The sequence below is a fragment of the Vombatus ursinus genome, unplaced genomic scaffold, assembly GCF_900497805.2.
Source record: "Vombatus ursinus unplaced genomic scaffold, bare-nosed wombat genome assembly UNPS02014793.1, whole genome shotgun sequence".
In the NCBI taxonomy this organism is placed as follows: Eukaryota; Metazoa; Chordata; class Mammalia; order Diprotodontia; family Vombatidae; genus Vombatus; species Vombatus ursinus.
In genome coordinates, this window is record NW_020954571.1 from 10,893,490 (window position 1) to 10,909,197 (window position 15,708).

Here is a 15,708-nt window from a genome sequence, read left to right on the forward strand (position 1 = left end):
TCTTATATGCTGAAATGATCAATATCATTCTAATTCAGACACTTACCCAATTCGATCCACAAAAGGATCCATGCTCTCATCCACTAAATGTCTATTGGTCTGTCTACAACCAAACCCTTGTGCTTTGAACATCTTAGTTAACAGCAACAGGTCACTAGGAACCATCTCGAAGTAGGCATAATAAAGGAAAATTATTTCCAGAAGCATTGACTGCTCTCGCAGGCACTGAACAAACCATCGGGACACCTGGCGCTCGGTCTATATAACCAAATGAAAAAAGAAGATCAAAAGGAGAGAGAAATTTAGAAAAGAAACAGAGGAGGAATAGAACTTCAATTCAACTCAACATTTATTAACTCCCTACTATATGCATGGCACTGAGGATATAAAAACAAAAATGAAATGGGACCTGTCTTCAAGGAGCTTACATTTAAGGTGATGCAATATTTAAACAGATAAATAAATTCAAGAGGTACACAAAGTTTGTATTGCAGGACTGCAATTAAACCATCAAAGTTACTGTCTTAAAGATATTCACAGTCCATTGCTACAATCGGTTTTCTATTGTAGTACCCTTTAAAACTCCTTGCAAAGGGCAGCTAGGTGGCACAGTGGATAGAGCACCGGCCCTGAAGTCAGGAGGACCTGAGTTCAAATCCAGCCTCAGACCAAACACTTGACACTTACTAGCTGTTGTGACCCTAGGCAAGTCACTTAAACCCAATTGCCTAAAAATTAAAAAAAAACAAACAAACACACACATGCACAAAAAAACCCAAAAAAACCTCCATGCGGTCAGAAAGGACACGCTTTACAGAGTAGTGAGATCATCAATAAGGACAATGACGAAGTTGAACACTTCGGCTCACAGTTTCATTAGTTACTTTTCAGGAGGTAAGGGAAATAAACTGTCAGGGTGAAAAATATTAGGTAAAAGGGTTATTATGCAGAATTAAGTATTTCCTTATCAATGACAACAACACATGTCTCATGTTTGCTTTGCACACCAATAATTTTTTAGAGGAGAGTAACTACATACATTTTCTAAACAAATAACCTAATTTAGAATACAACTGAGTGCTCTGTGAAAAAACGGCACACAACTGTTAAGAACTAGAAAAGGCATAATACTAGCATACCATGAGATTTCCATGTGTTTCCCACGTTGGTGCCTCTGTTTTGTAGAGCTCCTCAAATTGTTGGCGATACTTAGTGACCAGCTCCTTCTCCAACTTATCAACACATTCAGAGTACTCAACCTAAAAAAATTATAATACAATTATATGAAGCTACAGTAAGAAATATTCATATGTATATGACCGCATATGACATACAGTATATTAGCTACAACAGTCTGAACAATGTCACAGAGAGTCATGAAACCAGGAAATAATTACCCTGTAGGGATGTCTCTCATCCTGGAAATAAGTGAGTAAATGTAAGACACAACGTAGAATACAGGTCCTCTCTTCATAGTAATAATCTGCAATCTGGAAAGATCAAAGACATCTATATAAACACTTAGCACGATGCCCTAAACTTGGAAGACACTCAATAAATGTTTGTTGTTCACTGCATACAACGTCAGATTTTTTGCAGTGTGTGGGTTAGTTATGCTCAACTGCTCTTTTCTCTCTTCTTATTCAATGTTACAAGGGATAGGAGAGGGAGGAGAGCAGAAATACGCTGAAAAGCATAGAAGATATAAAACCACAAGTTATCAAAAATATTTTTAAATGTTTATTGTTGATTACAGTTGTGGTTGCAAAGTTAGAAATTACTGGAATTATGCAAGTACAGGTGCAGAAGTACAAGAACCAATGGGGGGGAAAAAGTTTTCAGTCCAAAAGAAATTAAAACCTTCATGAGTCAATAGATAAGAGAACTATTAATAATATAAACATGTTTCCAAACAAAGTCTTTAGCATCAGCTCTCAAATACAGAAAATTTAAGCAAACCTGAAAGACTACACAGGACAGAAAAGCAGCAGAGCCCATGATGGCCATCACAAGAACAACATGGATGTTTATCTCATCCAACTGGAAGCAAATTCCTACAGAAAATTCCTAGAGAAAAGAACTTTCTCATAAGCTACCTAGTAGGAAAATGCTTCAGAGTTATATAGTCAAATCAAAAGGGAAAATTTTTTGACAGCAAAGATGTTACTAGGTGGCTGGGTGAGAAGTGGGAGGGGGAGAGGGAAGGAGAGAATAAAGAAAGGAAAATCATCCTGGTGGACTTAGGAATGAAGAGAAAAAAACGAACAAACTAAAGAAAACAAATTTAGAGTTGAAAGGCACTTTAGAGATCAATCCATCCAACTCCCTTAGATCCATAAGCACATTCTTACCTCCAAAAACACCTACTTTTACAAGTTCTCAGGTGAGTTAGCAGACTCCTTCACAAAGAGCTCATCCCTTCACTAACAGTAAACTAGGGTCCAGCAAATGGCAGGAATCCCGAATGTTGAGGGCGATCAAACTAAAGGCTCTGACAGCCAATTTTATTAAAAAGAGTGAAAACAGTTACCACTACTGACCTTCAGAATCAGGGCCTGGCTCTGTCTCTCATCTTGCAGTACTGTCTGTAAGAGAAACGAACAGGAAATAAATAATCTTATTGGCAGACATCACATAGTACTAAAAGCAATGCCAGACATTGAGGATAACTTTAATTTATTTCTTAACCAAAACGTTTGTAATCGTCATCTTGGCAACCCTAGAGAACATCTTTGTACCCTCAAGTATCTAAGAGTATACTCCACTTGCCTCATCAACCTTTGGTCTTCCTGACCTTAATGTCCAAGAAACAGACCTCAGCTTGAGATATCGTAGAATCTCTGAAAGCTTAAAATGTTTCCTTAGAATGATTTAAATTAGGTTCCTTCCATTACATACAACTACTAGTGTCTGACATTGCATACAACTGCTGCCAATCTTCTAAACGATCTAGTTACGTAGTTATGGTTACCACCACCATTGTTGTGGGTACTATTCCTGATGCAGACTGCAACATCTCTATAATTGAGTAGACAGTCTTCAAGGGTTGCTGCAGCTCAAAATTCATCACCTTGTAGGCAACTGGCAATGAGTCTCTCTGAACCTAGCTAGGCTAGTCCTTGGACAACAGACATGCAATCCATCATTGGGCCATATTCAAATCCTACCACAACTTGTACTCCACTAATACAGTCTCTAATTACCCAGGGTCACCCCCATTCTACAATAAGGCATCAGGGGAGAACTTGAGTGAAGACTATCAGAAACGAGAGAGAATGAAAGGTCAGAAGTGGACACAACTACAAACCTTTAGTGAGTCCCGGGTCCCCCTGTAGTCCTCTTGAAGGTAACACTGAAGTAACTGCACACTCTGCTCTTCATCAAGGCCCTGAAACAGAGAGAATATATGACAGCAAATCACCAATAGCCATTTCACCAAAGAAACCACAAAAGAGAATAATTACAACAACAATAACATTTAAATAGCACTTACTATGCACCAGGCACTGTGCTAGGCACTTTACAATTATTATCTTATTTAGGCAGCTGGGTAGCACAGTGGGCAAAAGCACTAGACACAGAGTCAGGAAAACCTGAGTTCAATTCCAGTCTCAGACACTTACTAGCTCTGTGGCCCCGGGGTAAGTCACTTAACCTCTATTTGCCTCCATTTCCTCATCTGTAAAATGGAAATAATAGAAGCACCTAACTCCCACAGTTGTGAAGATCAACAGAGATAATAATTGTAAAGGACTTAGCACAGTGTGTGACACACAGTAAACGCTATGTAGACATTAGCTATTATTATTGTTGTTGTTAGATCCTCACAATGACCCTGGGAGGTAGGTACTGCTGTTATCCTCATTTTACAGATGAGGACATTGAGACAAACGGAGGATAAGTGACTTGCCTAAGGTCACACAGGCAGTAAGTGTCTGAGACTGGATTTGAACTCAAGTCTTCCTGATTCCAAGTTCAGTGCTCCCTAGCAAAATCAGGTATGGTGACACATGCTTGTAATTCCTGCTACTGGAGAAACTGAAGCAGGTAAAGCACTTGAGCTCTGCATTTCTAAACTGCAGTAGGACTAAAGCCAATGGGACGTCTACATTAAGTCCAGGCCCATATGGTAAGCCCCAGGAGCAAGGCCTAGGCACCAGTCTGCCTATGGAGAGGCAAATGGGCCAAGGCTGGAAACAGAGCAGGTTAAAGCTTCCAAGTCAATTAGTAATGGGATTGGGGCTATGAATGGCCACTGTACTTCCGGTCTGGGCAAGACAGGGAAACACAATCTCCTTCCTTCTAACCTCCCAAAAAAGAATACATAATAGCCCAGGGTTTGTTCTTTGGAATGAACAAAAGCTATTAGCAACCAATGAGCAAACTTCCATAAATTTTTTTTTTAAAAGACCACAGATCATGGGACACAGATATTCTTCTCTTCCAAGAATTTAAGGAGACAAGGTCTCACTATTCAACTGTTCTTTTGTCTTCTTTCCTAAGAAAGATATTCCCTTTGTAGCATTATGTGAATGTCAGAAACAATTTTGTTCCTTTAGCCAGAAAAGTTTAAATTGTAGCAAGCAAGCCAGTGTCACAATCATTAAAAGATGTAACATTCTCCATTTCTGAAATTCATATGAAATTGATACTAACTATAAGCTAATGAAGCTAAAGACCAAATGATACATATGCTCAGACAGTGTCCTTGAAATACAATAAATGGAAGAAGTAAGCTGGAGGTTGGGATTTTAATCTCAAAAGCCCGAAACATGGCTATTTTCTGACACAATACACAGACATTCATACAAGAATATTTTGAAGCTAAGGTTTTTCTCACCAAAAATTTGCTGATTCTCAGCCCCAGCTCTTTCAGTGGTGGAGCCACATCTTTATTAGCTTTCACTTTCTCTGCTGAACTTGCACTATGAAAAAAACACAACACTTTTATTCATGTTCTGTAACTCTCAATGACAAAAACACAACTGGATGTAAAATATAACTTACTATTGTTAAAAACAAGTTTCTAAATTAGCATCACCTCTCACATACAGAGGAGTTAAGCACACTAGAAATGCAAAACAAAAAAACAAACAAAACAAAACAAAATCCACCTACATAATACCTACCACAAAAATAATGCTGGTGCTTCTCTCTAACCTGATGGAAATCAAAACTCATGCGTATAATTAGATTTTTATTTAAGCAAAAATCATCTAATTTCAAAACATCATCAAGTCGGTCATCCTACATGTCAAATGAATAAAATATTAAATGAAATGCTTCTTATGTGCAAAGCACTGTGCTAAGTGCTAGGCTTACAAACAAAAAACTAACATAGCCCCTGTCTTCAAGGAGCTGACATTCTAATGGGGCAGTCAACACATACAGAAGCTACAAGTCAAATGAAAAAGTCTCACGTTCTCCTCCTTACAGAAAAGTTCTAACTACGGAAAGTTTGAAACACTGGTCTAATTATTGTCTCTTGACATCAGTACCACAACGGACTTCTAGAGTGCTGTCAAAGGAACCTCTGAGAAAAATATCTAAGATATTTCTATCTAAGAAAAATAGTGAAGTATATATACATACAGGTGTATGTGTGTATATGTATATATGTATATCTGTGTGTATGTCTATATATGTGTATATATATTCATATGTGTGTGTATATATGTATATATGTGTATATATGTGTATATTATATGTATGTATCTATATCTATGAATATATCTGCACTTAACTGTAGCCTAGGGGAGGGAAGGGGGCAGAGAAGAAGAGGGAAAAAAGAAAGTAAAAAGTGCACAGCAGATAACAAAAGAAAACTTACAAGGAAGCAAAGAAAAGATGGATAGCTTTCAATACAATGCACAGTATTTATTATATAGGCTTTCCTGAAATGGACATTTATTGCTGTATATTTTGAATCCTCTCACATTCTGCTGTGCACATGGCAATACTTTATTCTTTCCTTATTTTGTGTTATTTTAGTTTTAGTATTTAAGTCTGCTTTATTTTTCTTGCCTATTTTGTATTTAAATTTAAAATTTTTTTAAATTATAAATAAAAAAACTAGTGAGCCAATTAGCCTCATAATAAAACTTTTTATCTCTGACCTGAACATTCAGATAATACAGAAAAATATGATATAAGCTAGCTACTAGTAGAGTCCAATTAGAATGTTCTTGTTTGTTATTGTTAATGTTTCTGGGGTCATAGATCCTTGACAATCTGGTGACTATGGATACCCCAAAACGTTTTTAACATATAAATTTAATACATAAAATTACAAAGGAAATCTATTATATTGAAATAGTAACCAAAATGTTCAAACAAAAAAAGTTCACAGACCCCAAGTTAAGAACCCTTGAATTAGAGAGTGGGAGCATTGTATATTAGCAAGAACAATAGAGTAGGAATTAGAGAGATAGGAGGAAAATGAAGTTCAGAGAAGCTTAAATGACTTGTCCAAGATGACACAAGTGCTAAGCAGCAGAGCCAAGATTCAAACTCAGGTCCAAATTCAGCGCTCTTTCACTTCACTAGCCCCCTCTACCAAGTACTCATTGTGAGTCTCACCCTCTCTGAACCTCAGTTTCCTTATATGCAAAATGGAGATAATACTTGCATTACTAGGCTAATGGAAAGCTCAAATGAGAAAATATCTACAACATGTCTTGTAAATTATGGAAGTGCTATACAAATAATTATTAACCATTCCAGGCTTCAGTTTCTTCATTTGTAAAAAGGAGATAATAACCCCAGGTTTTCTCAGAAAGCTGTTGTGAAGATAATTTGAAATAATATACATGAAACCCATGAAAATTGCAGAACACTCTGTATAGAGACAGGAATTGGACCTATGATTTCATTGGTGTAGGGAACTCCTAGAAGGTTGGTACTTTCTATGCAACTTATAGTCTTAGACGAATGAGAGATTTGCCTGAGAGGTAAAGTGATTTACCAAGAATCACAAAGCCAGTATGTATCAGAAGCAAGATCATAAATTTAGAACCTAGGTCTTCCTGGTCTCAAGGACAACTCTCCATCATCATTCCATGCTACGTCTGCACAATGCTTGGCACAAAGGAAGCACGTAATGAATGCTTGCTGACTGAGTGCCTGTCATAAAATACTATGTATAATAAAGATATTTTAAGAATATACCACACCTGGGAGGTTTGTAGTATGAAAGTCCCTCTAGCAGCCGCTGCCAGTGTTTATTCAACTCTGACTCAATCTGATTCTGAAAGAGAGCAAAGCAATAATGCAACCACAATGCTGAAGGGCTACCAGCATCATATTTATTTTTAATGTATCACCTGTCACCAAAGAATCAGAAGGAAAAACTTTTTAACTGAGTATGGGCAAGGATATTTCTTACAGACCACAGCCATTATGATTTAAAGGAGCTACTCAGTCAGCCAGAGTGTAGGAAGGACACAAGGACAAAGAGAAAAGAAATTGCATCCTGGGGTTAGAAACAGACTTGATTTCCTCTAAGAATATTCCTTAGGATACAGAGAAAGCAAATTCCCCTGCAACACTCCCCCTCCTTCCCCCCTGAACTAAAAGTCAAATAATACTGTTATCTCTTTTAAAGAGAATCACTTGAGCTAAGAAAGTGGGGAAGCCAAAATGTTAACCGACATAGGAAGAGGGAAATAGAGAATGAGTGATGCTGGTGAATATTTTAAGAAACTTACTAGTGTCTTTTTTATTTTTTCTCTTTTATTTATTTACTTATTTTTACTAGTTTCTTATTAGTTCTTATTAACTTACTAGTTCTCTCAGAGCTGATCTTCCAAGCAGAATGGTCCACAGTTCTCTACTGCTCCTGGATAAAAAGATAAAATCAACAGGTAATTTTTGCTATTTTCAACTAAGGAAGGCAAAGCTGGTCGTTTGAACAAAAAGTTCAAAATATATCGAAATCAGCTTTTAACTGTGACATTCAGAATACAAACAAAACAAAATATAGAAGTTCTGATGTTCTGAGTAATAGTCAGCTCTTGCTAAAAATGAGATGAATAAGACTTTGGATGCCTTTTTTACTTAAGTTGAGATTGTTCTGCACTATGAAACTGCCCTGGTTTATACCTGTATCTGGTTTCTTCCAGTAACATTCAACAACCAATGAAAAATAAGACTGGAAAAGGAAACAACGTATGTTCAGGGTCCCATTCACTTCTGGAAAGCAATATTAATCAAACTGTAAAACCCATTATAAAAAAATTAAATTAAAAAAACAAACATTATAACTGCAGAGCCGATTGTAAAAGGAGAATCATGTTGGTTTTTTCTTTTTTTGGTTCAGACCTGTGATTTCAATTCTGTGGGGAATTTCCAGTGTGGAAAATTCTACCAAGATAGCTCAGCATCTGTCCATAACTTATAACTGAGAAGTCGGCATTGAGAGCTTACTCCACATTAACACAGCTAATATGTGTCAAGAAAAGGATTAGAACATGGATGTTCCTTACTCTACGGCCAGTTCTCTATCCATATTTCACGTTGCCTGTCACTGGTTCTATATCTCTTGGAAATATCCTCTTTGGTCATTCAGGAAACATAATTTTTTTTTAAACATCCCAGAATTAGGGAGAGACTGGACCCTGTGATTTCATTGGTATATGAAATTCCTAGGTGAGGATACTTCCTCTACCAATGCAGGTCAACACCTTCGCTACAAATTTTAGTCTCTTAAGAGTGCTGAGTATAAATCCATGAGACGTTAAGTGTCTTGTCCAGGTTTACACAGCCAGCATATATCAGAGATGGGATTTTAACCCAGGCCTTCCTGACTCTTGAGGCCAGCTATCTACTACACAACTTTGCCACTCAATCTAGAATTAAATTTTAAAATGTGTCCTACCATACCGGCCCCTCAGGAGACTATATGAAGAGGAATAAAAAGTTTGGGAACGATATTTTATAAAAGCTTCTTGGATCAATGCATGGATTGGATAATGTGTCTTGTTGTCATTTAAAGACCATCCTAGCTGAATTTAGAGAGGTTCATCACCAGGAGGCTGGCCATCAAAGTGATGAGGTTCTCTGGCAATAGCAACTCACACAAACTTCTACTAAGGTATGGAGAACTTTTGATTTACATTGGTAAAGAAGTACCCACATGGATCACTGAAATAGAATATAAATAATAGAAATTTATCTTTCCAGTCTGAAAGACAATTTTCAGAATTTTCAAATTAAGGAGATCTGAAAGAGATCTGAAACATATCTAAAAAATCTGTATTTGGTTCCTAAGGACTGATACTCACAAGGAAAAAGCATCAGATATTACTATCTCTTCCCCTCACTGAGTTTTCTCTACCCATCACAAGAAGCATGCCCAAATTCATTGCTCAATGATAATCAGAAGAATATTAATAATAGCTGACATCTATATAGTGCCTTAAGGTTTGCAAAGCACTTTATACACATTAAATTATTTGGATCTCAGAACTCTGTGAAGCAGGTATCACAAGAATTATTATCCCCCATTTTAGAAATGAGAAAACTATGGCTCAGAGAGATCAAATGATTTTAACCATGGTCATACAGCTAGTAAGTGTCAGAGACAGGATTCAATCCCAGGTCTTCCTGACCCCAAGTCTAGCATTCTTTCCACTACTCCACACTGTCTATCATATTAGTAAAATAAAGGTGTACCTTACATAAGTATTTTACAAAAGAAACCCCAAATCTCCTGGCTTCTAAGCCCAAAACAAAACACTCCATGTGACCTATCATAGGAGCACAGACCCAAAGCTGAAAGAGACTCAGAGGCAAACTAGTCTATACCCTCATTTTAAAATTTTTTTATTATTATTTATTTTTTATTTTATTCCATTTTACTTTTTATTTTATTATTTAATTGTTTATTTTTATTAATTAATTTAGCTAATTTGATATTTTATTTGTTTTGATTTATCAACAATCACTTCCATAAGCTTTTGAGTTTTAAATTTTTCTCCCCCTCCTTCCCTCCCCTCCCCAAGATGGTACACAATCTAATATAGGCTATAAATATACATTCCTATTAAACATGTTTTCACATTAGTCATGTTGTAAGAAAGAATTAGAACCAATAGGAGGAACCACCAGAAAGAGGAAACAAAACAAAACAGGAAAAAAAAAAAGAGCAAATAGTATGCTTCGATCTGCATTCAAACTCCACAATTCTTTCTCTGGATATAGATAGTATTTTCCATCATGAGAGCTTTGGAGATGTCTTAGACACTTGCATTGCTGTTTTGTTTTGTTTCCTCTGAATGCTGAAAACTAAAGATAAATTAACTAAAAATAATAGTAAAGCACTCAGTCAGGCAAAAACTATCAGAAATATAACCTAGGTTTTTCAACTTTTGGTCTAAGAACCTAGACATTTTAAGAAGGAGCTGCAGCGTTTTTCCTGAAAAGAGGCTTATCTTGAACAACAGAATGGAGAGCTAATTCTAATATAGACCACAAGCTACTCCATGACTAGAAATACATTTTACTGAGTTAGTGGTATCACTTCTAGGGTTCTGATAAGAGTCTGATAGGTAGTTTAATGGGCAAGCAGATGGTGCAATAGATAGAGCTCTGGTCCTGGAGTCAGCAAGACCTGGGTTCAATAACCCAACCTCAGACAGTTATTAGCTGTGTGACCCTGGGCATATCATTTAACCCTGTTTGCCTCAGTTTTCTCATCTATAAAATGAGCTGGAGAAGGAAATGGCAAGCCACTCCAGTACCTTTGCCAAGAAAACCCCACATGGGATACTGAAGAGTTGGATACAACTGAAACAACTAAACAACAAGTAGTTCAGTAGTAACTCTTTTACATATTTTTAATAAAATAGCATGCCTTGATCTACAAGGAAACTTGAGGTGTTTGAAGCATAACTTTCACACCTAGGCTCTGCAACGGTTATAAAACATATCAACAAAGAGGATGAAGGAATCTTGATCTTGGCTACTGTAACATCACACAAAAAACTAAACAGGGTAAGACAACTGCCACAAAGTCTCTGATACAAATCCGGGCACAGAGGGCTATGATAACCTGCAAGAGAAGGTCCCACGGCTAACTTCCCATTTTATGCACTTGCCACATTCAGATTTCTATTACAAGTCAGCTTCCTTGATTACTCTCTCCTCATATTTTTCATAGAACTCAATATGGACCTCTCCTTTCTACTTATCATGTACTATGTATTACTGACTACTAGACTGTAAACTTTTTTGAGAGAGGGACTATGCCTTTCTTTTCATCTTTTTTATCTCTAGAGCCTGGCATAGCACCCTGAACATAGGAAGCACTGAATCTCACAGGAGGACATGATCAAGAGTCATAGAAGGAAACTCTACATCAATCAGGTCACAGATGCATTAAAATAGCCAAAGGATCCAAGATCTCATGAGAATGGGAACTTCTACCTTCAGCAAAGATCTCTAGGTAGGGTGTTCAACTCAGGAAGACCTGGGTTCAAATCCCACCTTAGACTCTTACTAGCTGTGTGTCCATGGGCAGATCATTTCAATTCTGTGCCTCAGATTCCTAATCTGTAAAATGAAAGGACTGGACTTTAGATAGGCTCTAAGGTCCCTTCAAACTCTTAATTTATGATCCTATGATCTCAAATCCCTCCTCTTTTTCCAGCACAATATGATGGATGTTTTTTGAGTTGTAATAGCTGAAAAAACTCATTACCTGATATCCAAACCTTTCTATACTTAGTGAGGGCGGCACTCTGATAACAGTCTTACCACAGTCTAACACAGTTCATAGATCTTGACCTAAAAGATATCTCAGAGACTATCTAGTCAAAGCAAATCAAATCCCCTCCTTTTACAGATGAGGAAGCTGAATCCCAGGATGGATAAGTAACTTAAAGTTACACAGTAAGCATCAGCCATGAGACTTGAACGTAGGTCCTCTGCTTCCAGAGATGGGGCTCTTTATACAATATCAGTGAAACACAAATCCTTTCCAGTTTGGTGGCCTCTTTCAATTCTACAGGTATTAAAACCACCAAGGGAAACATTACAGTGTCTTCCATGGACATTCTGTAGAGGACTTATGGTAACATATGGACAAGGATGTGGAGGGTGGAGAGGTTGCCTTCTACGTTACCCACACTGATGAAGTCAAAGATTCATCAAAATACTACGAATCTCAGAGCCTAGTACCTGAATAAATATCTCTTTTTTCCAACTAAGTCCTTTTAAAAAAATCTTCCTTAGTGTTGAGAACAATGGCCTACACTTACCATGCACCTGTGTTTGCTGAACAGACTCCCCTAGTGAATCTCTCCTAATGAAGGGAACCTTGAACATAATAAAAATTTTTTTGCACTTAAAACCTGTTGAAATTAATCTTTTTCTGCCCTTCTCCACTGCACAGAACACTGCCTTGCACAAAACAAGCACTTAATAAAAGTTTGCTGAAGTAATGAATGAATTTGTCAAGGACAGCCGCTCTAGCTCGGTCTCCAAAAAAAGACGGCAGGCAACTTCACTGCAGACAGCCAGATAGGCTCCCCACAATTGGCCTGCCTCTGCCGGGCCAGATGAGTAGGAGGTGGCGGGGTGGGGGAGGTCCCAGGAGAGATCCACGCCCCCGGGCGGGAGGGGCAGCCCCAGCCCGCCGGAGTTCGGGGACTGCTGCACCAGCGGAGGGGGGGGGGGGGGGGAGATCTGGCGAGCGCGCTCACGCACGAGGAGAAGGAGGGGCTACTCGCCTCTAGGCCTCCTCACTCCCCCCCTCCCAGTGCCCTTCCGCGCGCGGGGGGCCTCATGCCCGGGACGGGGGCCGGTTTGAAAGTAACCGTCTCATCGCCCGCCACTCCGGCCCCACCGTCGCTACCCCTAGCGCCGGTTCCTCCACTCCCTCAATATCTCGGCCTCTCTCTGCCTCCCGCCTTCCATTCACCACCGCTCCCTCTCTCCACGCTTCCCCTCCATCCAGCACTAAGAATTCCCGGCCCGTACCTCACACAGAGCCCGCCGGCGGCAGCCGCCATCTTCGCGTCCCCCCCCCACGTGACCGCGCGGATAGCCCGCGCTAGGCCGCCCGCCTCACGTGACCACGTATGGGTGTGACCGAATACTCTAAAGGTTGGTTACTAGCCGCCTATGTCCCTCTTTTGGCACGGCGTCTGTCACGTGACCTTCAGGGCTCAAGATGGCGGCTCCCAGGGAGGTGAAAACTCTCGTTTGAGGACAGGAAGACCAAGTGGCTGAGGGACAGACGGTGCTGGACCTGCATCTCTGAAAAGGAGGTGAGAAAAGGAGAGGTGTGTCGGCTTCAGGGCTGCCTTCGGCGAGGTCGCGCCCCACCATCCTCTCTCACTGCCTCCCCGCGTCCTGAGTGTGGATGGAGAGTGAACAGTGAGTCTCAAGTCTATTCTGGGGTCACTGATTCGTGCCCCTTCCTCGGGGGCTAGGGGTGTCACCAGGCTGTCTGACGCTACGAGTACTCTGCAAGCAGCTGCCGACCAGTTGCTCTTTTTTTTTTTTTTGCATACTTCCCTTCTCAGGTTCCAAGAGAGAGGGTTCCTCCCACCTTTTCATCCATGATCCAAATCCCCACCCTTGTGGAAGGGAAACATAGCAGCGCTGGTCCAACCTGAGAGTAGTCGAATGGCTGCAGCCATGACAAGCAAGGCCATGCTGGGGGAAGCCGCCATTGTGTTTATAGTGGTGCTGAGCATCCATGCCTCAGTATGGGACCGCTATTCCTGGTGTGCTGTGGCCCTAGCTGTTCAGGCCTTCTATGTCCAGTACAAGTGGGACAGGCTACTCCAGCAGGGGGCTGCAGTTTTTCAATTCAGGACCACAGCTAACAGCGGACTCCTGCCTGCCTCCATGGTCATCCCTTTGCTGGGGGTGGTGATGAAGAAGCGCTGTGAAGGCGTAGGAAATGTGTACTTTGAGCGCTTTGGCGTTGTGGTGGCAGCCACAGGCATGGCATTGGCACTTTTCCTGTCCGTATTGGCCCTGGGCATCACCAGACCAGTGCCCACCAACACCTGTGTCATTTCTGGTCTGGCTGGAAGTGTCATCATCTACATCATGAAACACTCACTGAGTGTGGCAGAGGTGATTGAGGTCCTTGAGGTCCTGCTGATCTTTGTCTACCTCAACATGATCCTGCTGTACCTGCTACCCCGATGCTTTACCCCAGGAGAGGCATTGCTCATCCTAGGGGGCATCAGCTTTGTCCTCAACCAGCTCATTAAGCGGTCCCTAAATGTTATTCAAGGCCGGGGAGACCCAGTAGACTTCTTTCTCCTGGTGGTGGTAGTAGGGATGGTTATCATGGGTATCTTCTTCACCATGTTCTTTGTCTTCATGGACTCTGGAAACTGGACATCTTCTCTTTTCTTCCATTTAATGACAGGTGTTCTGGGCCTTGGTGTCATCATGCCATGGTTATACCACCTAATCCGGGAGAACCCCTTGCTCTGGCTTTTCCAATTCCTATTCCAGTCAGAAACTCGTATCTACCTCCTCATCTACTGGTCCCTGCTGGCTGCTTCAGCCTGCCTAATTGTAATGTACCAAAATGCTAAGAGATTGTCTTCTGAGTCAAAGAAGCATCAGGCCTCCACAATTACCCGGAAGTATTTCCACTTTATCATAGTGGCTACTTATATACCAGGACTCATATTTGACCGACTCCTGCTATATGTTGCAGCTGTGATCTGCCTGGCTGTCTTTATCTTCCTTGAGTATATTCGCTTCTTCCGAATTAAGCCCCTGGGCCAGACTCTAAGGAACCTGCTTTCCCTCTTCCTTGACGAAAGGGACAGTGGCCCCCTCATCCTGACTCACATTTACCTGCTGCTGGGCATGTCTCTCCCTGTCTGGCTATTCCCAAGACCTTGTGCCCCAAAGGGTAGCCTGGGAGGGGTTGGGGCTCTGGTCCCTTATGCAGGAGTGCTGGCTGTGGGGGTAGGTGACACCATTGCTGCCATTTTTGGCAGTACAGTGGGAGAGATCCATTGGCCAGGAACTCTAAAGACTTTTGAGGGGACAATGACTTCCATATTTGCTCAAATCATTTCTGTGGCTTTGATCTTAATCTTTGATAGTAGGGTGGACCTTAACTCCAGCTATGCTTGGATTTTGGGGTCTATCAGCATAGTCTCCCTCCTGGAAGCCTACACAACCCAAATAGACAATCTTATTTTACCTCTGTACCTCCAGATTCTGCTAATGGCTTAGCCTTCATGCAAAGATCATGTTGGGAGGAAGTGAGTTGAAGGGAAGCATATGGTCCATAGTCAGCAATTAGCTATTTGGGTATGATGGGTCAGGTGGTGAAAAGCTGATTCACTTTTGCAGTGAATTAAGATTTAAAATAAAATCAAAGCTGCTCTTGCAGCTCTGTTGATTTGAAAATAAGGTAACATTTCAGATGAAGGAATTGGAAGGACATACCAGTGAGTTTCCAGTGGAAGTGCATTATTTTTTTTAACATTTATTTTTTATTTTATTTTTCTCAATCACATGGAAACACATTCTTTGCAGCAATGGGGCCCATTCAGAGAGCTGAAAAAGTTTTTGTGAGAGAAATAAAAAACTCAGCCTTGAAAAATAGCTTCTCATCTTGAATAATGTATACCTAATAATTTACAGAACTGTGCAAACTGGATTTTGCTTACTGGACTTGATTTTGTAGGAGCAAATAGTGGAGGGAGAAGCTTTTGGTAACCT

The 15,708-nt window shown here is 40.3% G+C and overlaps 2 protein-coding genes across 4 annotated transcripts in view; one reads left to right on the forward strand and one right to left on the reverse strand.

Annotated features, from left to right (window-relative positions):
• Positions 1 to 13,050, reverse strand: part of NUP188 (nucleoporin 188) — a 46,023-nt gene extending 32,973 nt beyond the window's left edge. For both annotated transcript variants that reach the window (XM_027869432.1, XM_027869431.1), the window contains exons 1-9: positions 12,979 to 13,050; positions 7,783 to 7,837; positions 7,173 to 7,246; positions 4,841 to 4,925; positions 3,308 to 3,388; positions 2,541 to 2,585; positions 1,398 to 1,490; positions 1,140 to 1,259; positions 47 to 258 (exon numbers count right to left, since the gene is read on the reverse strand). In XM_027869432.1, the coding sequence (XP_027725233.1) occupies positions 47 to 258; positions 1,140 to 1,259; positions 1,398 to 1,490; positions 2,541 to 2,585; positions 3,308 to 3,388; positions 4,841 to 4,925; positions 7,173 to 7,246; positions 7,783 to 7,837; positions 12,979 to 13,010 (797 nt within the window). In that variant the 5' untranslated portion in view covers positions 13,011 to 13,050. The remainder of the gene's footprint in view (positions 1 to 46; positions 259 to 1,139; positions 1,260 to 1,397; positions 1,491 to 2,540; positions 2,586 to 3,307; positions 3,389 to 4,840; positions 4,926 to 7,172; positions 7,247 to 7,782; positions 7,838 to 12,978) is intronic.
• A 79-nt stretch (positions 13,051 to 13,129) lies between these two features.
• On the forward strand, positions 13,130 to 15,663 carry DOLK (dolichol kinase). Of its 2 annotated transcripts, none has more exons than XM_027869478.1 (2): positions 13,130 to 13,377; positions 13,527 to 15,663. In XM_027869478.1, exon 2 carries the CDS (start codon positions 13,630 to 13,632, stop codon positions 15,214 to 15,216), a length of 1,587 nt encoding a protein of 528 aa, XP_027725279.1. In that variant the 5' UTR covers positions 13,130 to 13,377; positions 13,527 to 13,629; the 3' UTR covers positions 15,217 to 15,663. The 2 variants fall into 2 exon arrangements, with proteins under 2 accessions (XP_027725279.1, XP_027725280.1); XM_027869479.1 differs by having other exon boundaries at positions 13,130 to 13,268.
• The last annotated feature ends 45 nt before the right edge of the window (positions 15,664 to 15,708 follow it).